At 41.2% G+C, this 24,024-nt stretch overlaps 1 protein-coding gene across 4 annotated transcripts in view; it reads left to right on the forward strand.

Annotated features, from left to right (window-relative positions):
* Positions 1–1,881: 1,881 nt before the first annotated feature.
* LOC311141798 (hepatocyte nuclear factor 1-alpha-like) overlaps positions 1,882–24,024 on the forward strand; it is a 41,926-nt gene continuing 19,783 nt past the window's right edge. For 2 of the 4 annotated variants that reach the window (XM_084177262.1, XM_084177263.1), the window contains exons 1-2: positions 1,882–3,624; positions 4,679–4,878. In XM_084177262.1, the coding sequence (XP_084033388.1) occupies positions 3,326–3,624; positions 4,679–4,878 (499 nt within the window). In that variant the 5' untranslated portion in view covers positions 1,882–3,325. The remainder of the gene's footprint in view (positions 3,625–4,678; positions 4,879–24,024) is intronic. The other 2 variants (XM_084177261.1, XM_084177260.1) reach the window with 2 other exon arrangements.

Here is a 24,024-nt window from a genome sequence, read left to right on the forward strand (position 1 = left end):
ATCTGTAAGCATTGGGTTTATTAAACTTGTGTGCCCACTCCTTGATAGATTAAAATGTACTGGCCTCTTCCAAGATAATTGTCTCTAGGGCACAGGAGATAGTGCACTCTCCCTATAACCTCAGGGTTGCTGGTTCAAACCCCACTGTGGGTGCTCCCCCTCCATAGGTTTAACGGAGATTCTATATCAACAGGTGTTTTGAAAAGAGAGCCCTTTTTTTATTAGTTTGACAAATGGTTTGCAATGAAACAATCCTAAATTGAACGTGCCAGCATCTCTACATTCAGTTGGATAACAGGATTGAATGAACTACAGGCATAGGCCCACAGGACTAATACATGTGCTTGAGTTCACCCAACTCATTCAGGTGACATAAGCTGCTGCAAAACTTTACAAGACATAGTAGACAAAACTAATTACTAGGTTTGGTGAACATTAACACCAAATGACGCTCACACTAATCCATATTTATTCCAACCCTGTACAGCCTACAAGCTTACAATTCTATTTTGTTTCACAGTAGGTCATGTATAGTAGTTGTTTGTTACCTTTCTGACCACTGCATTACTAAATATAGAACAATGCCTTTATAAATCTGCTCTCCACTTTTAATCAATCTCACAAAACATACCACTGTACAACTACAGTATAGGCTATCATGAAAATGGGCCCTTTTTTGTCAAAATAAATTAATAATGGATTGAGAAAATGAAACTTTTGGGCCTAGTTGATGTTCTTTGTTCTTAGAAAGACAGACCATCATATCAGTGTCCACATCATCTTAAACTCTGTGTCAGTGTCTCCAGGCCTTGGTTCACCTACTCCTAACACTAGCATCAGTAAGACAGTCCCTCACTCTGGCACGATCCACCCACCACCCACCACCCACCCCCCCCATAACCCCCTGACGAGGGTTGTGTTTTGTATAGGAAGTAGTTTTGGGCAGTGTGCTTGCTCATTCACTGCTGGGTTTTAAGTATTTAATTAGTGCCAAAGCCAGCTCCACCTAATCTCCTCTCCAACACCGACTCAACATGTGACTCGTTAACCGTTTGGAGGCCGATCACAATGTCGCTTCTCAGAACAGCCATTCTAATAATTCAAGCAATGGCAATACATTAGCACCAATGCCTAGGGTGATAAAGGTAAACAATGTTGTTGATTCACATGCCTCTGAAAGACTGTTGAGGGAACTCTGGGAAGTCTAATCTGCATTAAAACTTCAAATGGACTAACCATAACTACTGTATTATCATACAAGCTTCTGGTTCTTCAACTCCCCTTTACACACGCAGCTTGTTCCATTAGGGGGTTCACTCATGACAAGCTGTTAAACTAATTCCAGATGACAATAAGAACAAGAATATTGCTCAATATGTGAAACGCCAAACTTGCTTACATTCCTATTGCCATGACTATTGACTGGTTCGGAAACTGTTTATTTGTTTGTGCTCTGGATGATAAACTCTGTTTGTGTGTGAAGTGTCCATGAGGTTTATACTGGGTGAGTTGTTGGACGTTGTTGGAGACACCCAGCGTAGGCTACACAGCCTCTGTCCTCAGCAGAGGAATCTCCAAAAGTGGGACAGGGACTATTCGGACAGGAACTAAGGCGTGTGTTAAATTTCTGCATGCATGATCAATGGGGTTGAATAGCGTGGGGGGTAGAGGGGGGTGGTGGGGCGGCATGGACACAATGCTGAGAGAGGAGGGGGCAGAAATAGGGAGAGAGGTTGGCTGACTAATGAGACTATGAGGAGGACAACAGGAAAACAGTAGCTCTGTTCCCTTTTCAAGTAAACAAAGTGTAAACTGGTTCTGTGGTTCTTTATTTCTAGAAACAGAAAATACAGTAGGTTACATATTAACACAACATGCAAACACACTTTTTTAAATATAATAATACAATTACATAACTGCATATTTACTTTCTCACACCAAATGCCTGCTAGAATGTGTGATATAATGCACTGTATGGGATTAAAATGCAGTACAGGCCACACTACCCTGCCCCTTTTCCCTCGCTAGGCTGTCCTCTGAACAGTGCAAACTAAGGCACAATGGGACTTAATTACTGGGCAGTAGTGTGTCTCAGAGAGATAGAGGGAGCCCTGTTTCTCTGAGTTTCCCCCCTTTCAAATACTGTACAATGCCATCTTCCCTGGGGTAGGGTGGGATGAGGAGAGAGCTCCACACAAGAAGGCAGGTTATAGGCTGAACTGGTGGAAGGCACAAGGTAAGAGAGAAAGAGGGAGAGAGAAGGGGAGAGAGAGAGTTATTGGAGTTGAATCCACACTGTGAAAGCAATACTACCAATACTGTATAACTACAATGCCACATGCAGGGGTTCTTAAGTATTACTGATTCAGAAGTAAGCATAAAGTTAGACAAAATCATGGCAGATAATACAGCAGACGTCTGGCATCTAAAAGCTACCTCTATCAGACCTCATCTGTCTAGGATGACACAATAGTGCCCTCTAGTGCAGGACAACACCTACTTTAATTTTCTCTGTCCAATTCATTCCAAACATGTCTCAAAAGACACCTATCATGTGTTCATGATAAGCGTTAAGCTACAACATCCATTCCATTGGGCCTTTACATGACAATTTATTTTAAATAGAATAGTATACCTGTTGTATTCGGCGCATGTGACAAATACAATTACATTTTTATAGTTATACTAGCCATAAATTACATCAAGGCAGGCCAAAGATTAATTTTGCTGTCATCCTTTTTGGATCCTAAAATTAATATTTATAAGTGTCATAAATAATTGTCAGTTCTGAATATATTGAAAAAATGAATATCATAGTTTGTAATGATTGTATTAAGATGCAGTTAGCTTATTTTGTAACCTTTCACGAATGTATTGTTTTTGTGTGTTATACAGGAGCCTGTATGAATGTGCATGTGACAGGAAAAGTTTATTTTCATTTATTGTTTTTGACTGCACTTTGCTCACTTTTAGGAATGGAGTGAGATGGGGACAAAGTTCACAGAGAGCACATGGGGAGGAAGAAGGTAAAAAAAAAAGGACCTTTGAAAGCATAACAGCAGGTGGAGGGCTTCAACCAGACATCTCAGAACGAGACGCGAAGAAAATCAAACTGGTGAAAATGAAATGAAAGCAAACTTTATATTTTCCTGAACTGAAGAAAGACAGAAAAGTAATGACACCAGAAGCCAAAATGCTCTGCCTTTTGTGTAAGAGCATGACTGCAGTGTGTCTGTGTTAGTGTGTGAATGTGTGTGTGTTTGTGAACTGTGGCCTGCGTAGTCTGTGTGTTGTGTTAGCGAGGTAAGGTTTAGGCAACAGTGTAATGGAGGGAGAGGAGAGGAAAGTGGGAGCAGGGCCCGGCCCTGGGCGTCTGACTAATCTCCAGAACGAGCTGATCTGGGCTCTGCTGGGGTCTGGACTGTCCCGGGAGGTCCTGGTCCAAGCACTGGAAGAACTGGAGCAAGAGAGGGTCACCCCTGGAACAAAGAAGGGGGACAGGGGAGATGGAGAGAGTTCGGAAGAGGGAGAAATGGATTTTCCACCCCCAATATTCCAGGAGCTGGAGGCACTAGCCCCAGAGGAGGCAGCCAGACAGAGGGCTCTGGTCAACCAACTGCTGCAGTAAGTAGCTCCCAAATCTCTGCCCTCCGCCCTATCCTATCCTCTCCTTAACCACATACACATCAATCTCTTCATTTCATCAAACTTCAACTATTAATACACACACCCATACAACAACAAAATAGCCACATCCCTTTGTTGTGCTATTATTCTCTCACACAAGCTTTAATTTCTCAAAACAATGTCTAAACAACTAATTTGTTAAAAATTATTTAAAATCAAATACATTTTAGGGTGGTTACTTGATTCCGTTTTCCATTCTCTTTCTTTTCCTGATGTTTTCTCACCAAGACAAGAGTACCAATAAGTGAGAGTTTTACCTGGTATCATTTTCACTCATTTTCTTGGTCTTTATCAAATTTCTTCCCCCACTTCCCCCTTCCCCCTTCCTCCCTCATTCTCCTGCTCCCTCTCCCTCTTTGTGAGATCGCTCTCGCCCTCTGAGGTGAATTTAAAGGAGGGTTCCTCCTTTCCTGGTTACTAATTACCCACGCCATCATTATTCTCTGGCCATTTCTATCTCTGAATGAACTACATGGGTTAAGATGAACAGAAATGTGCTGTGTGTACTACTGTGTGTGTGTGTGTGTGGTGTGTGTGTGTGTGTGTGTGTGCGAGAACAGATGTTAGTCAATATTTACTACAACTTGGAAGGCCATTTAATTTTTACCACATTTCAAACTACAACAAATATCTGAGATTATGGTATAACTGCTCATTGTATATAGCTTAAAGTTGGCAATTTTACAACAACTAGCATGAAAACACAGAACTTAACCAATCATGCCTTAGTATCAAAATGTATCAAACATAGATAAAGCTTTGGTATATTTTAATATACATAATAGCGATGTTATGTACTATTGCTAGCCGTTAAGGTTTGTGTCACAGCAAGAAGGCTATGTTTCTGGGTATTATTTCCAGTGACCGGAGAGAGCTGGACTTCGCCCTACTGTGCTTCCCCTTATCTCTTATTGTCAACATCCCCCTCTTTCCCTCCCTCCCTTTATGTGCATGTGTTTTGTCTGTGTGTGTATGTGTCTGTGTGTGATAGGGAGGATCCATGGCGTGTGGCAAAACTGGTGAAGAGCTATATGCAGCAGCATAACCTCCCCCAGAGAGAGGTGGTAGAGTCCACAGGCCTCAACCAGTCCCATCTCTCCCAGCACCTCAACAAAGGCACGCCCATGAAGAACCAGAAACGGGCTGCTTTGTACAGTTGGTATGTCAGGAAGCAGGGTGAGATTAGCCAGCGTGAGTATTTGGCCAGCTGTTGAGCTGACCCTGCCTGTACTGCACTATGACATTACAGTATGGACTCTCTAAGTGTAACATTTACAATATATCAAATCATGACTACCATTCATTAATATTCACAATTAATTACCATAAATCTACACTGAGTATACAAAACATTGAGTTGCACCCCCCCCCCCCCTTTTTGCCCTCAGAACAGCCTCAATTCGTCGGGGCATGGACTTTACAAGGTGTCGAAAGCTTTTCACAGGGATGCTGGCCAATGTTGACTCCAGTGCTTCTCATTGCGTTAAGTTGGCTGGATGTCCTTTGGGTGCTGGACCATTCTTGATACACACAGAACTGTTGATCATGAAAAACCCAGCAGTGTTGCAGTTCTTGACACAAACCGGTGCGCCTGGCACCTACTACCATACACCGTTCAAAGGCACTTCAATCTTTTGTCTTGGCCATTCACCCTCTGAATGGCACACATACACAATCCATGTCTCAATCAGTGGTTTAGCATGTAAATCTTTGTGGGGCAAACACCTTTTTTTTGTTGTTGATGCATGCCAGCAAAGCCACTACACAACACAACACTAAACAATATATTTATTGCACTATAACGGTGACAAACTGTGTCCACAAACTGTTAGGGCCTACTTAAAGCTGTCCCAACAACACAGCTTTCTTTTCAGCACCATGGAGTGAATCCTTACCACTGCTACACCTGGCTATCAGCGGAGCCTTGTCTGGCAGCGCAACAGTTCATTCAGCCTCATTTACTGCCTTTTTAAATAACATAGCTGATATGGCTGACTTGCTTAAACAAATGTGGTTTCTACTGACAATTGAGATGTACAAACTATGGCATAAGTGAACGACGAACGGATAAGAGGTAATCTGAGCTAGGACGGATGTAGTCAATATAACTATTTGTTCAGCACTTTTGAAATGTACAGCGACAGAATTCAGAACATGGGCCATTATTACAGTACTCTCCCTGTACACCAAGTCATAACCTTAGAATAAATAAAGGGTGCATATAAGAAGACAATGAAAGCTCTTACAATATTCGATGATTACATTTCTCTAAATCAGACTATAGGCTACATGTGCACCACCAAGTCAGAACAGTAGGCTAAGTTATGAGGGGGGAAAGGGACCAAATTATTAGGGTGAGGCACATGGGCACATTACATAATTTATGCAGCAGCATACAAGACATTTTTGGACTCACCTTGTTGTGCTGTGCTCACTTGAACGGGAAGGTGGCTTGGCGATCCTTCTTCTGGCCAGAGTTCCCAACTTGGAATTCCGAGTTGGATGACCGTTCAAAATTATTTTACGTATTTTCCCAGTTTTTTTCAGAGTTCCCAGTTATTTTGAACATGGCAGAAGTCATGCTGGATTGACAGCATGGCCAACGTATTCAAACTTTACCATTTGGGGAGAAAAAGGGGTAAAAAATTAAAAGGATAAACATTCACATGCAACGCCATGGGCCAGATGTTACGATCTTGTCTCATCGCTGCAACTTCCCTACGGACTCGGCGAAGGTCGAGAGCCAAGCCATACTGCTTCTTGACACACTGCTCGCTTAACCCGTGAAGCCAGCCACACAAATGTGTCGGAGGAAACATGGTCGAACTGATGACCGGCGTCAGACAAGGAAATCCCGGCCGGCCAAACCCTTCCCTAACCCGGACGACGCTGGGCCAATTGTGCGCTGTCCCATGGGTCTCCCAGTCACGGCTGGCTGTAACACAGCCTGGGATCGAAACCGAGGCTGCAGTCGCGCCTCAGCACTCATTGTTGAATTTGCGATTTCCAACTTGTTGTGTAATGTTTATGTCCAATGGCCGATGAGCACCGATACGTTTTATCAATAATTTATCTTCATATGACAAGGATTGAAAAGGATTGTACAGGATTTGCCAGTAGATTTTTCGACTTGATTCATGATGACTGCTTGTCTAGCTTGCTAGCTAAGATTTTGAAAGTATGATGTTGACATGATCAGTCCAATCAAAGCTACGGTAGATATAATGTGATTTGACATCATTTTATCTGTGGCCAATGACCTTGAGCCTTCTTGGATGGGCACTTCTAATGTAAGTCTATGGCAGCACCCAAGGGGCTTGAATTTTCGAGCTCTACCCGTAGATTTTGCGGTGAGGTAGTGTCCCCATGAGTGACAGAACACTGAGCCAATCACGCCGCAACTAGAGAACATTAACAACCCCTATGCTCCGTATTTTCCGCTGGCTGCCCCACCACCACAGAAAGTACTGAGCTAGGCTGAAACATCTGCATTTTGGAGCTGCCTTACTCAAGAAAGCAAAAAAGAGACCATGTTTGTATGCAGCTTTATTAACTCAAAGATTTTTTATTATTTTTTTACATTGTTTGCAAACTGATGTGAAACGTATTAATGCCAAAATAATATGCAAAACAGGCAACAACAGAAAATAGCATTTTTATTTTATTTTTTAAGCTAAACAGGTGGGGCTCTGAATGATGCATTGCCACTGGTCTCAATTGTCGAAACCCATTTCAAGGTTTTAAAAATCCGTCTTTAACCTGTCTCCTCCCCTTTATCGACACTGATTGGTGTTTAACAAGTGACATCAATAATGGATCATAGCTTTCACTTGGATTCACCTGGTCAGTCTATGTCATGGAAAGAGCAGGTGTTGTTAATGTTTTGTATACTCAGTGTATAAGATTCTGGGCCTTGGGAGCTCTTACACAAGACTGAATCTCAGGACATGAAGAACAATTATGTCAACTTGTCTTCATTACTCTTCTCTCTAATTCGATGTCATTCCTTATATCCACTTTCTGGCAAAGTTTCAAATAGCTTTCACATTTGCAAACTGTCCGGGTGGTGGGTGGGTTGAATAGAGAGAAAACAATACCTATAAAAAAATCCTTAAATGTATCATTATTGTGCAATTTATAGGTTATATATAGGCTACAATTAGGTTTTTCTTTCATTATTTTAGGCTATCTGGCATTAGTGCGAAGCCTATAAGCCTAATTAAGCTACAGGCAGAAATAAAGAATAAAGAAATTCTTGCAGTAAAACGACACCAAATGTAGGCTACATTTTGACTCGGGAATAGGAGTGGAGAAATATGATATCTTTCTTTCAGCATCTTGAGAGAATTCGAATGTGCAGTTACATACCGTCTGTAGACAGAAAAGGACCAGCTGACATCATGTCAGTGATTCTCTCGTTAACACAGGTGAGAGTGTTGACGAGGACAAGGCTGGAGATCACACTGTCATGCTGATTGAGTTAGAATAACAGACTGGAAGCTTTAAAAGGAGGATGGTGCTTGAAATCATTGTTCTTCCTCTGTTAACCATGGTTACCTGCAAGGAAACACGTGCCGTCATCATTGCTTTGCACAAAAAAGGGCTTCACAGGCAAGGATATTGCTGCTAGTAAGATTGCGCCTAAATCAACCATTTATCGGATCATCAAGAACTTTAAGGAGAGAGGTTCAATTGTTGTGAAGAAGGCTTCAGGGCGCCCAAGAAAGTCCGGCAAGCGCCAGGACCGTCTCCTAAAATTGATTCAGCTGCGGGATCGGGGCACCACCAGTGCAGCGCTTGCTCAGGAATGGCAGCAGGCAGGTGTGAGAGCATTTGCACACACAGTGAGGCGAAGACTTTTGGAGGACGGCCTGGTGTCAAGAAGGGCAGCGAGGAAGCCACTTCTCTCCAGGAAAAACATCAGGGACAGACTGATATTCTGCAAAAGGTACAGGGATTGGACTGCTGAGGACTGGGGTAAAGTCATTTTCTCTGATGAATCCCCTTTCCGATTGTTTGGGGCATCCGGAAAAAAGCTTGTCCGGAGAAGACAAGGTGAGCGCTACCATCAGTCCTGTGTCATGCCAACAGTAAAGCATCCTGAGACCATTCATGTGTGGGGTTGCTTCTCAGCCAAGGAAGTGGGCTCACTCACAATTTTGCGTAAGAACACAGCCATGAATAAAGAATGGTACCAACACATCCTCCGAGAGCAACTTCTCCCAACCATCCAAGAACAGTTTGGAGACGACCAATGCCTTTTCCAGCATGATGGAGCACCTTGCCATAAGGCAAAAGTGATAACTAAGTGGCTCGGGGAACAAAACATCTACATTTTGGGTCCATGGCCAGGAAACTCCCCAGAACTTAATCCCATTGAGAACTTGTGGTTGATCCTCAAGAGGCGGGTGGACAAACAAAACCCCACAAATTCTGACAAACTCCAATCATTGATTATGCAAGAATGGGCTGCCATCAGTCAGGTTGTGGCCCAGAAGTTAATTGACAGCATGCCAAGGCGGATTGCAGAGGTCTTGAAAAAGAAGGGTCAACACTGCAAATATTGACTCTTTGCATAAACTTAATGTAATTGTCAATAAAAGCCTTTGACACTTATGGAATGCTTGTATTTATACATCAGTATACCATAGTAACAACTGACAAAAATATCTCATAACACTGAAGCAGCGAAATTTGTGAAGACCAATACTTGTGTCATTCTCAAAACTTTTGACCATGACTGTACAACTGTTGTAGTCGGCGCATGTGACAAATATAGTTTGATTTGATTTTGTAGGAGGTGCTATCTTTATCAGCATCATAAACGCTGATAGTTCAACCACATAAAATATGCATTCAAGCCGAACTGAAATCTTATAAGAAACATGTTGGGTCGTTTTCACAGCTCTCTATTTCCTTACAACCGGTCAAACTGATGTAATTTTGAAATTCTGCACAGAAAAGCTTTTTTTTTGTTATTGGATTTTCTCCCTGGTCCCTAAACGTCTTTGCTCAGTGAAAGAAGCAGAGATGACTGAGAACTTCACCGATGTCAACTAGATTGAAGCATTCATTCTATCGATTTATGACATTATTCTGGAGAGCAAGGGTTTATTCAGTCTTCTAGGGCAACATATAATGACAGAAGAGAAACTGCATGTATCTAATTATAGACAAGTTGACTAACAAATAGCCTACCAAAATGTTGGAAATTATAAGCAGAAACATATCTAAATCAGGCACCCCATGTCAAAAAATCGTTCCGCTGTCTCTGACTGTAGCCTACAGCGCATTTTCCATACTAGCGGGTTAGGGTCGGATGCGGGCCTCAGATTTTCACATGTAGTCTGGCAGTTGCGGATGGGTTATTAACAATTGCGGGCAGGTGCGGGTGAACAAACAGCTGACCCATGGACCACTACCATGAGCACCAACGTGAAGTTCATAGGAGCATGTCAAAGTGGGTGTCAAATGAAAGCTATATAAATTTTTATATATATATATATATATATATATATATATATATATACTGCTCAAAAAAATAAAGGGAACACTTAAACAACACAATGTAACTCCAAGTCAATCACACTTCTGTGAAATCAAACTGTCCACTTAGGAAGCAACACTGATTGACAATAAATTTCACATGCTGTGCAAATGGAATAGACAACAGGTGGAAATTATAGGCAATTAGCAAGACACCCCCAATAACGGACTGGTTTTGCAGGTGGTGACCACAGACCACTTCTCAGTTCCTATGCTTCCTGGCTGATGTTTTGGTCACTTTTGAATGCTGGCGGTGCTTTCACTCTAGTGGTAGCATGAGACGGAGTCTACAACCCACACAAGTGGCTCAGGTAGTGCAGCTCATCCAGGATGGCACATCAATGTGAGCTGTGGCAAGAAGGTTTGCTGTGTCTGTCAGCGTAGTGTCCAGAGCATGGAGGTGCTACCAGGAGACAGGCCAGTACCTCAGGAGACGTGGAGGAGGCCGTAGGAGGGCAACAACCCAGCAGCAGGACTGCTACCTCCGCCTTTGTGCAAGGAGGAGCAGGAGGAGCACTGCCAGAGCCCTGCAAAATGACCTCCAGCAGGCCACAAATGTGCATGTGTCTGCTCAAACGGTCAGAAACAGACTCCATGAGGGTGGTATGAGGGCCCGACGTCCACAGGTGGGGGTTGTGCTTACAGCCCAACACCGTGCAGGACGTTTGGCATTTGCCAGAGAACACCAAGATTGGCAAATTCGCCACTGGCGCCCTGTGCTCTTCACAGATGAAAGCAGGTTCACACTGAGCACATGTGACAGACGTGACAGAGTCTGGAGACACCGTGGAGAACGTTCTGCTGCCTGCAACATCCTCCAGCATGACCGGTTTGGCGGTGGGTCAGTCATGGTGTGGGGTGGCATTTCTTTGGGGGGCCGCACAGCCCTCCATGTGCTCGCCAGAGGTAGCCTGACTGCCATTAGGTACCGAGATGAGATCCTCAGACCCCTTGTGAGACCATATGCTGGTGCGGTTGGCCCTGGGTTCCTCCTAATGCAAGACAATACTAGACCTCATGTGGCTGGAGTGTGTCAGCAGTTCCTGCAAGAGGAAGGCATTGATGCTATGGACTGGCCCGCCCGTTCCCCAGACCTGAATCCAATTGAGCACATCTGGGACATCATGTCTCGCTCCATCCACCAACGCCACGTTGCACCACAGACTGTCCAGGAGTTGGCGGATGCTTTAGTCCAGGTCTGGGAGGAGATCCCTCAGGAGACCATCCGCCACCTCATCAGGAGCATGCCCAGGCGTTGTAGGGAGGTCATACAGGCACGTGGAGGCCACACACACTACTGAGCCTCATTTTGACTTGTTTTAAGGACATTACATCAAAGTTGGATCAGCCTGTAGTGTGGTTTTCCACTTTAATTTTGAGGGTGACTCCAATTCCAGACCTCCATGGGTTGATAAATTTGATTTCCATTTATAATTTTTGTGTGATTTTGTTGTCCGCACATTCAACTATGTACAGAAAAAAGTATTTAATAAGATTATTTCATTCATTCAGATCTAGGATGTGTTATTTTAGTGTTCCCTTTATTTTTTTGAGCAGTGTATATATATATATATACACACACATATACATACACACACACTTTTCAACCATTTTCCATCTTAAGAATTAGGAATAAGCAAAGGCTTTGATTTCTTGTCAAACGGATGGAAAAGGGGTCTTAGACAACATCTACCAGAAAAAGTCTTAAAAAGGTATTAGAAATGAGTACATCAAAACATAATGTTGAAGTAAAGACCCCTGGCAACTAATATCAACACTTCTATTTCGTTTTGGCGAAATTACATGCCTTCTGTAAGTTTAAAAAAAATTGCCTTGTGATTCCAAAACCTACATATCTTTAAGATATTTTCTAATTTCTCTCCCTCATGAGGAGGGAAGATTATGAAAGTTCACAGAAGTAACAAGTAAAAGTAGGTAAAGTAAAGGTACTAATTAGTTAGTGTTTTTGCTGATATCAAGTTTGTTTATGAATTAGTAAGTCATTAAAACTCATAATTATGTTATCAAATCTTTAACGGAATTACTGCAATTGAATAGGCTACAATGGGAAATCATAGTAGTCACAAATCACAGTTGGATCTCACCTGCTACTGTCCTCCCTTCCACTGGCATACTGTTATGTTCAGCTCATAACTTTTTCTTTCTTTCTGTCATTTCGTGGTCAAAGCAAGACTGTGAAAACAGTCTGGACAACCCCTCCCTCTCACTCCTCTCTCTCTCTCTCTCTCTCTCTCTCTCTCTCTCTCTCTCTCTCTCTCTCTCTCTCTCTCTCTCTTCTCTCTCTCTCTCTCTCTCTCTCTCTCTCTCTCTCTCTCTCTCTCTCTCTCTCTCTCTCTCTCTCTCTCTCTCTCTCTCTCTCTCTCTCTCTCTCTCTCTCTCTCTCTCTCTCTCTCTCTCTCTCTCTCTCTCTCTCTCTTCTCTCTCTCTCTCTCTCTCTCTCTCTCTCTCTCTCTCTCTCTCTCTCTCTCTCTCTCTCTCTCTCTCTCTCTCTCTCTCTCTCTCTCTCTCTCTCTCTCTCTCTCTCTCTCTCTCTCTCTCTCTCTCTCTCTCTCTCTCTCTCTCTCTCTCTCTCTCTCTCTCTCTCTCTCTCTCTCTCTCTCTCTCTCTCTCTCTCTCTCTCTCTCTCTCTCTCTCTCTCTCTCGGCTCTTACTGGCACCTACACTCTTTCCATTTACTATAATAAGCATCCTCACCCACTGAGCACTGACCGACACCGGACGTCCATGGACGTTGAAAAGTAGTTGAAATTTGGTCAGTCTGCCCTTGCCTGACCAAATCTGAACCGATCATAGACGTCTATGTTTCTCAAGTTTGGAGAGCACAGTACAGTAGAGAACAGTACAGAACAGTAGAGTGCAGTACAGTAGAGCACACTAGAGTAGGGTACAGTATACTGTACTGAACATATCTACTTTTTTGTACTCTACTGTGTGGTACTGTGATGTCCAAACTTGTGAAACATAGACATCTATGATTGTTTAAGATTTAGTCTGGTATGGACCAACCAAATGTGGTCTTGTTTGGGGCCGGAGCTCATTACAATAATAGCCAGTGTGCAGAATAATACCCAAATATGCAAAATAAGGATTTGGCATATTTTTACCTTTGTGTACCTATTCAGGATACATCACCATGAAGAGAATGATATTCATATCCATAATTATGCATTTCTGTATAGTAGCCTACAGATCAGGGACCCATGATGTCAGGGCTGGTTCCAGGCATAAGCTACATAAGCGATCGCTAGGGGGCCCCCAACCCAAATTATTATTGTTTTTTCAAATTAAGAACTCAGTCGGGTTCTCAACTTACTGTTGAGAGTTAGAATAGTAGAACATAAAAGGTGCAATTTCGAAATTTGGTTGTGCATCAGCAGTTTTTCTCTTCTTATGTCAGTCACTGACAGTCTCTCAATTAGCCCATGTCACAGTGTTAATTTTGGCAGCTATTTTAGATTCTGTTTTAGTCTTAGTCTTAAAATACCTTTTAGTCAATCACATTTGAGTCATTTCATTGTTGGACTTAAGACTGTAAAAACACCAGGAAAGTCATTTTCATTTAAGCAATCTGTTCCCAAGTATTCCTACGCATAATAGAGAGACACGTGACTGTTTACAAAATGTAAGCAAGGTTTGAAATGATTATGTTTTAGTCTAACATTATATATGTTTGGGCTTCTTGCGGTCAATTTGCAGTCTACAAATTATTTGTAATTATGTTCTGGCCCCGACCAGCCGCTCAAGAAAAAATCGGCCCGAGGATTTATCTAGTTGATGATCCCTGCTATAAAGCCTTGGCTACAGGTTCAACAATTTATAGCTCTGATTTTCTCCCCATCATAACCATCAAGGGGTAAATAACAGTGGTTTCCTTGAAAGGGGGAGAATTTGAGCTTTACAAAAATTCCAGAAGTATTACTGTACTCCTAATATTCAACAAATAGCACAAAAAAACAACAACCGCAACTTGCATTTGCGGACCACAGCGCGAGAGTGGGAACACAGATGAGTAAATAACAGTGCACATGGGAAAATACAGCTTCTAATGTGAACAAAGCAAAAGTAGAGTAAACGTTGTTTCTAGTTGAGGTTAGTTACAAGTCAAGTGTCCTGGCTTAACGTCAGTTCAAAAGATTGGTGAGAGACTGAAGTGACCGCTTGGGAGCTGTGCTGGAGAACTGGGCAGATAAGCTCAATCAGACGTCAATGTGATGTCAATTCTGCCAATGAGAGAATTGAATGAAATATTCTGCATGCATTTGTTGCATCCAAATAATAATGCTAATTATGCTGTGAGACCAAGGAGTCCGCTTACACTGTACTTTGATTATAAAGGTTTATTTATATCACAAGATTTCAGCGTAAATTGACAGACATCTGCAGGCATCTGGAGAACAACGGACTCAAAATAATATGTTGTTCTGTCCTCCTTTGTTTTAACCGTGGTATTTATGTCCTATGCCCTATGTAACATAATATGGGTGTTTTCCCATAAACCAATCCCAGGACTCCACCTAACAGACTTCCTCGGCTTTAGGGTGCCCCTATATAACTACTCTCCAGATGCTCCCTTAAGCTTAGTCAACATCCTCTAAAACCATTTGAAACCATTAGCAAAGTCATAAACTGTTTAAACACTACATATTTCCCCCCTTCGAGACTAATTAAGTCTCGAAAACAAAAAGAATAGGATTCTTATTGAGTATCTTTAACAATAAACCAAAAACACATTTTTCTATGGAGTGCAAATACATTTCTATGAAATATGAACAAATCTTTATGGAGTGTGAGAGCGAAAAACCTGTCTGGCAGCTTAATTTCCAAATATCCATCAATCAATCAAGACAGTAAAATTCTCTCACGGCCCCTCTGCCCCAGGCAACCACCTAAGTACTCCAGATCAATTCATAATAATAATAATAATAATACGCCATTTAGCAGACGCTTTTATCCAAAGTGACTTACAGTCATGCGTGCATACATTTTTGTGTATGGGTGGTCCCGGGGATCGAACCCACTACCTTGGCGTTACAAGCGCCGTGCTCTACCAGCTGAGCTACAGAGGACCACAATAAATCTTTATCAATGCATTTTAAACTATGATGCAATTTGAATACACATGAAAGCCTCAGCAAACAAAATACAATCAAAAATGTCCACATTCAGGCTGGTCGACCCATCGGACCCTCCTATGGATTCTCTCTATCCCTGCCTAGACCCAATATCCCTAAGCATCCACGAAATAAACAAAAACATCTGAGATCCCCACATGTACCCAATAACAGCAAATATCATTCTTCAAAAATTAATACAGAAAGAATATGACAGAAATTATGTATTACACATGCAAATATGTCTATATATCATTGCAGACACTGGAATGTAGTCCACTACACTTCATCTCCTCAGCAGTGTCGACTTCCAATTCAACTTCGATGATGGAATCTGAACCTTTCCACACCTTCCTTGTTCCACTTCCTCCAGTCCATTCATATTGTCCCTTCATATTGTCCCTTCATATTGTCCATGTTTGAGTATTTGAATCCCCTCTACACATTCCCCCATATGCTTCTGGAAGAAAAGAAAAGACCAAACAGTATCTTTTGCAAAACAACACATTCAAATTAAAACATCAATATCAACTAAAAATGATATATAAAATGATATATAAAATGAATCACATTCCATTACCCCCCTTTGATTCATCACAAAATACTAAAATCACACTAATATTTAAAACCATGTGAAAAAATGATCGGATATTCAAAATGAATATCTATCCATCAATACTCCATCCAGTCCCACTTGTTCATCTTCATCTAGATCAGTAACAGTTAACAACGGCATCTGAGTGTTTTCTCCAGGCATCACAACTCCAACCCATCTCAATATCATAGCCTTCGCAAAAGTCAATAACAAAGTACAAAAGCAAAACATCACACACAGCGCTGTCAGAGCTGCTACTAAAATCTGAACTATCACTGCTCCCACTGGGCCTAACTGATCTTGCAACCAAGCCTTCGCTGACCATCCAGCTCCTTCAGATCTACCAAACGCATCCCTTATATTCTTCAATGCATCTATAACACTAGTGATATTATCGGAACTATCTGGGATCAAAGTATAACAATCATCCCCCGTCAAGTTCATAGCCAAGCATAAGCCACCTTGTTTTGCTAAAATATAGTCAAGAGCCATGTCATGTTTCAACAGCGTCAGTCTGTGACTTCTTTGAGTATTCGACAGAAGGTTAAACCCTCTTATCGTTTCATTTGCAAAACCCTGCAAAGTATAGGTAATATTATCAATGTGATCTGCCAAAAATGTTACACCATACCATGGAAAAAAAAACAAGGCCTAAACAAATGTTTCGACAACGACATTATTGTATCTGTTAATGATTGTTGCTGATACAACAGCCATGATAAAGCATAAAATTGACACGTACTTGATAGAGGTTTAGCCACCGTCTCTAAGATAGAACCCCATGTGCCTGGTGCTGAAATTCTCAACAGACATGGACCCTCAAGATTCCTCACTGATCTTACAGAATGAGTTAACTGCTGGAACCAAAGATTCCTACCTGCCCATCCATCTTTAATTTCCAAATAGAAGAATCAAATCCATATGCCTTCCATTTAGTTTATCTCTTCCCTAACGAACTGTATTGATCAGATATATCTTCTTGTCTTCCATTAAAATCAAAGAACTCATCCTGTACCTCCATGATAGTATTCTGCACTATTTCAGATGAATCTACATCATTCTCTACTACCATCTGCTCTCCTATTTCAACACTATCCTTACTACCATTGACAGCACTCTCCATCCGTATCATAAACTCCTGAGTCACTCTTGCTACATCCTTTAGTTTCAGAAAAGTTGTTGTTGGTGTCTGTGTCATATTTCCTAAATTTGTTATTGCCGTCGTACCATTAATCTCTTTCAAAGTTGCTATTAAAATAGTTGCTTTAGCTGATGTATTAACACTCTTAACTATTTCCAGTGGGAAAGTTACAGATATCCTCTGTGTATTATTTACTGTTGGAGTGGCTACTGTAATATACTTCTCCTGAACTCCTTTGGTGACTGTGGAAACTTCAACAGACTTCAAATCTTCCATCATAAGCGTCACCTTACGAGTTACATAGCCTTTTAACCAATCATTCTTAGCCGGAACAAACTTTAATGCTTGCACTAAATAAGTACACATATATTCTCCCTGATCTTTCCATGTAACATTACGCAAAATAAGTGAGCAATCACTCATAACCCTCTTCCACTTCATATCGTTGTACAAAATATACTTCCTTTCACTAGGTGAAACAGCTTCTACTTCTTGTCCTCATAACAACACTTCTTCTCCATAATTATCTCTCCACATGAGAGGAATATCACCTCTACACATTCCTTCTCTCACATCTACAAGGAAGATGAGCTGTACCACCCATCCTAACCCTAATGACAGTCTTTTCCTCTAAAATTGGTACTGGAGCGATTGGCTCACTTGTAATCAAATGTGATACATTTATAGCTTTAATAACTGTCAATGTTGAAAGAGTTGAATTGCTTCTCACTGTTGTTATAATAGGCTGAAGTGTTGATGTCATTGTTGTTGATTCATCCATTCTCCCTAAAGCTTTACTTGTATTTCCATCTATCACCACTAGTGTCACTACATTAACTCTCAGTCCCAACTCTAATCCCTCACTTTCAAACTGTTGATTATAAAAAATACATGTATAATCACCTTGATCTTCCTGCTGGGAATTGTACACATAGAGACTACAATCACCCTCAATCTTCATTCTTCTCTTATCATTCAGCAACGCATACTTTCTCAATGCAACTGCTCCTAACAGATCTAAACTCCTGCCATATCTATCTTCCCACTGAACTCTAAATTTCCCTTCACCACTGTTCTCTCTCTCTTACTACTAACATTGAAGCTGAGCTGACTGTCCTAGAGGTCCTTCAACCCTAGTTCTCATAACTTTTTAGTCTGACTTTTCCCCTAATTTTTTCCCAGAAACAACTTCGCTGATTTATCCACAAATTCCTTTCCCTCTAATTTTCCAAAAACCATTTTACTGATTTATCCACAAATTCCGTTCCCACTAATTTTAGGATATGTGATCGGGAAGTCCCCACCTGCTTATGACTTCTTTACACAAAAACTTGGCAAACGATTGAGTATCTTTTAGCTTAGTTTGTCATCTTATTCCCCTCTTGGTGTAGGAATGTAACCAAGAATAACAGTCACCCCCTGTAAACATCATTTTTCAGACAGATTGTCCTCCTGCCTATGACATAGTCAATATTGTCAAGCAAATATGGTTCCCAAAAACCCTACTCCTTTATAATCTTTCTCCTAATCTCCCCCCTTGCAACATTAGCTAACCCCTAGCTTCCTAAATCATCAGACCTAATAGGTCCAGAGGCGCTACTATCAACCCCTCATGGTTTCTCCCAAAACAACAATTGATTCCTACTCTAAGGAGTTTTTATTTTGTCTTCAAAACACCTGCTTTTGAAAGTCCTTCAATTTCTGGTTCAATCCCTTGGATTGCTTCATCTTTCAATGGATACTGATTCTTCCAAGGAGGTCTGGCTTCTAAAAATCTTCACTGAGATTTCCCATCCAGAATACTGTAGACAAATCCATCTCTGTCATCATTAACAATTGGTAAACCTTTTCCTTTGGCACTTCTACCAGACAGCCATCTGGTGTACATCTTATTTTACAATTCAACTTCCACAATGCATCTCTTCCCAACAAAGCAATAGGTGTATGTTCTGATACCAGTATGGGTATTGTAATTTTCTGATTTTTATAGCAGAGCTCAATTGGTTCCGTAAGAGGAATCAACTGTTTCACTCCCTCGAATCCGATTGTCCTAATTAGTTGATTGAACATAGGGAGATGTGTAGCATCTTCAGGCCGAACGCAGGTAAAAAAGCCTTTCTGCTATCCATCATCACTTCCAATGGTCCGTTGTTTATTTTCACTTCAATTGTTGGATATTTTTTCCCTAACTGGTGCTACCAGCTGACACCCCCCTTTTGGATCTTCTAGGCACCCCTAGAATCCTTGCTCCTTGCCCCTATAAGGGTTCACCTGTCCTCCAGATGATCTTCACTTGCTCCTGTATCTTCCTCTCCAATTCTGTGTCTTTCCAGAAACTGTCTATGGATATGAAACAACTGGTACCGCTATTGTGGCTGGTACAATTGCATTTGACCTTGTTCAGTTGAAGCTGTGGCAGTGATTGTTGATTTGGTGCATACTGATTCTTCATAACCAAAGCTTATTTCTTCTCCTTCTTCTTGTCCACCAGTTGTATTTGATTGAGTTTTCTGAGAGTTTCTTGGTCCTGTTCTTTCTAGTTGTGTTCCTTTTTCCTCTACAGATCCACTTGATGGGCAATATGATTTCTATAGACACCTTTCGTCATGCTTCCAAGTCCAACCACCTCTGCCAGTTTGCTCCTTACTGGTGAGGGCAGTCCCATCTGCAGTTTAGCTCTCAAAATTGACTGCTCAATTTGACTCACATCTGGATAATTTCCAATAATATTTCTCCACACTTGATGAACTCTTGACACATAGGCTCTCAGATTTTGTTGTTGACCTAGTGGATCAATCAGAATGTTGTCAGAATGCACATTTGTTGGAAACATATCTTTCAGTGCTCCCCACAGCCAGTTTCCACTTGCAGCCAACAATTCAGAGTCATTCACTTCAGTCCCCACATATCTATTGAGTCCAGCTCTCTGAAATATTTCTTCCATATCTGGAATCCCAAGGAGATTAGCCAAAAGTCTCTTAATGTCTCCTATGGCTGACTGTGTTCCCACCGTAATTTCTTCCAATTTTGAAATCCAAGGATATGCTCCATCTTGAAGAGTAGGCAGCTTCTCAAGTATATCTGACATATCGGTATTTTGCAAAGGCTTATATTCTAGGTTTTGTCCTCGAATGATCACTGGCATCATCTTCTTACTGGTGCCCTCTTTCCTTGGCCTCAATGTATACTTTTTCTCAAATTCTTGGGATCCTTTTCTCAGCAGTTTTTTCTTCTGTATCTTCAGCTTCTTGAGTTGTTGTTCCAGTTCTCTTACTTCTTCTAAATTATTCGCTTTATCCAGGCATGATACGCATCGGTCTATATCTCTTTCTATTTCTTCTGTGCAAGTCATTGTAGGATAAAATCCTCTTGAATATGAAGCACCTTTAATCTCCAAATCTTTATCGCTGTCTTCATCTTCGCTTTCATCAGAACTAGAATATCTTGTATTCTTCTTCTTCAAACATCCATCACCCCTTCTTTCCTCTCTTGCCAACTTCCTTCTGATCACAGGGTCATATCTACCCATGATCTCCTCTCAATCACTCTGATCATCATCATCATCTTCAAGTTCCATCCTCCTGAACCTCACTCCACCCTTAGTTTCCAGACGTCTCGTTTTCTTCTTAATTTTGGAGTTTGGATTCATCTTTATGGTCGTTTCTGCTTTTCCTCTCTCTATTATTCAATTACTTTCATCATGTTGATGACGTCTGGATTAAGAATCCCTTCCACTGGCCATGGTTGTTCAATGTCAGGCCAACGTTTATTCCCTTTTCCAGATAACCTTGCAATACCATTAACTAAAGGATTACTATTTTCTACTACATCAACAGGAGTAATTACTTTCATAGTTTTTATGTCCTTTTTCCCCCTTGTAACAACTCTTTTATATTCCTTTATTGTGAATTATTTTATTATTTTAGACTATATAGCTTATGGTTCCCTCCTTTTTTTCTCTCTCTTTTTTCCCCAAATTAATTAATTAATCAATTAATTTATTCATCAATTTACTTATTTATTCATTTTATTTTATTTTATTTTACCAAATTATTGATTAGTGGCAATCTTACCACATCCCATCAGAAAATAAATGAAAGTAGTCAACTTCAGAGCAACCCAAAAAATAAAGACCTATAATCCAGCAACACTACAGCACTCACAAACCAATTGCTTAATAAGCACCCAATTACCTTAATTTTACAGAATAATGTCAGTACTCGATTTCCCCACTCAACTCTAATCAAACCCACTCATGCACAAAAACTCCAAAATGCAATTCTTAATTACATCAATTGATCAGTCTGTTGCCAAGTCCTTGTCAAATTGTCATAACATCAAATATGCTAGGCACCCAAAATATCCTCTATGGGAAGGTAAGTTTTGTGAATAGAACAGTACTAGCCTTGATTTGACTTGATCCGTTGCAGCACACTCTGTCACATGATGCACTTGTCAGCACTTCCTCTCTCTCTCTGTCTCCTCCTTATCGTCTCTCATATCACAGAAGAACAAAGAAACAGACAAGAATTTAGTAGTTTATGCACTCACTGGGTTATTTCAACCGTTCAATATTCCTCTGTTCACATTCGCGCTAAAAAATAAGCAAACAACTTAACTCAGGAATATTTATAGATAGCTCAATAACATTTTATTTTATTTATTTTAATCCGTCAACATATCTCTAGTTTATCAATTCGATAGGTCTCAAGCAAATAGTTTCATCGTTAAACAACATTCGATTTAACAAACAGACTACACTATTAGTGTCTAAATCTCTTCTTTCTTCTCTGTCTGCTCTGAGTCTGCATCTCCCAGCAGCTCAGTGCAGGCAGTGGAGTGGCATATTTGCTCTACGTAACTCTAAAGTCATAAAATCACACGCATAAGTAGTACATTCACCAGTGCGATTTCAGAGTGGAGGGAGCTCTCTCCCAGCTAGACAACAGAAAGTAGACAGTCCCGCTGTACTTCCTCTCTTTCCCCTCATAGACAAACAGTAACACTTAACAGAACTCACAACCCAACATAAAACATAAAACACAAATCCTACTTTGAAGTTTCTTAACGTCACTTATCCTAATCTGCAGATTTATAGTGATTTTCTTATCCATTACAAAACATCTCTATACACTGTTAAAACTCCTCCCTGTAGGCTCATGATGTTCTAATAGTTAGTAAACGTTTTCTTTTTATAGAGACTCATAAGACTTTTAACCTTAACGTCCTTCCAGGGGGCTCATATATAGTTAACAATTATGAACGTTCTCACCAACGGAGACTCATAAGATTTTTTAACCTTAACTTACGTATTTCCTTATAAAAACAAAAACCCCTATCCTCAACCAAAACATATATATGTACATATCTCTAACATAAATCTTATCCTAACATGAGTCGACACACAGTTTAAACACAACAGAGACGTCTTTATTTTATTATTTTTCTCTCTCCCACACACACACACACACACACACACAGTTTAAGAGGCTTTTCCTGTTCCTACGGACCTCTAAGGCAGTATGCTACCTCCATTGCGCCGTATATTTCCATTGTTCCTAATTTTATGCTACCACGAGTTCGCGGACATTCGATGAGCGGTTACATCAATCATATACTTCGTCAACTATAAGTTGAGCGGTAACTTGCAACCGAATATACAGTGGGGAAAAAAAGTATTTAGTCAGCCAACAATTGTGCAAGTTCTCCCACTTAAAAATATGAGAGAGGCCTGTAATTTTCATCATAGGTACACGTCAACTATGATAGACAAATTGAGAAAAAAAAATCCAGAAAATCACATTGTAGGATTTTTAATGAATTTATTTGCAAATTATGGTGGAAAATAAGTATTTGGTCACCTACAAACAAGCAAGATTTCTGGCTCTCACAGACCTGTAACTTCTTCTTTAAGAGGCTCCTCTGTCCTCCACCCGTTACCTGTATTAATGGCACCTGTTTGAACTTGTTATCAGTATAAAAGACACCTGTCCACAACCTCAAACAGTCACACTCCAAACTCCACTATGGCCAAGACCAAAGAGCTGTCAAAGGACACCAGAAACAAAATTGTAGACCTGCACCAGGCTGGGAAGACTGAATCTGCAATAGGTAAGCAGCTTGGTTTGAAGAAATCAACTGTGGGAGCAATTATTAGGAAATGGAAGACATACAAGACCACTGATAATCTCCCTCGATCTGGGGCTCCACGCAAGATCTCACCCCGTGGGGTCAAAATGATCACAAGAACGAGGAGCAAAAATCCCAGAACCACACGGGGGGACCTAGTGAATGACCTGCAGAGAGCTGGGACCAAAGTAACAAAGCCTACCATCAGTAACACACTACGCCACCAGGGACTCAAATCCTGCAGTGCCAGACGTGTCCCCCTGCTTAAGCCAGTACATGTCCAGGCCGGTCTGAAGTTTGCTAGAATGCATTTGGATGATCCAGAAGAGGATTGGGAGAATGTCATATGGTCAGATGAAACCAAAATATAACTTTTTGGTAAAAACTAAACTCGTCGTGTTTGGAGGACAAAGAATGCTGAGTTGCATCCAAAGAACACCATACCTACTGTGAAGCATGGGGGTGGAAACATCATGCTTTGGGGCTGTTTTTCTGCAAAGGGACCAGGACGACTGATCCGTGTAAAGGAAAGAATGAATGGGGCCATGTATCGTGAGATTTTGAGTGAAAACCTCCTTCCATCAGCAAGGGCATTGAAGATGAAACGTGGCTGGGTCTTTCAGCATGACAATGATCCCAAGCACACCGCCCGGGCAACGAAGGAGTGGCTTCATAAGAAGCATTTCAAGGTCCTGGAGTGGCCTAGCCAGTCTCCAGATCTCAACCCCATAGAAAATCTTTGGAGGGAGTTGAAAGTCCGTGTTGCCCAGCGACAGCCCCAAAACATCACTGCT

Source organism: Coregonus lavaretus (genome assembly GCF_964263955.1).
Source record: "Coregonus lavaretus genome assembly, chromosome: 14".
Taxonomy (NCBI): domain Eukaryota; kingdom Metazoa; phylum Chordata; class Actinopteri; order Salmoniformes; family Salmonidae; genus Coregonus; species Coregonus lavaretus.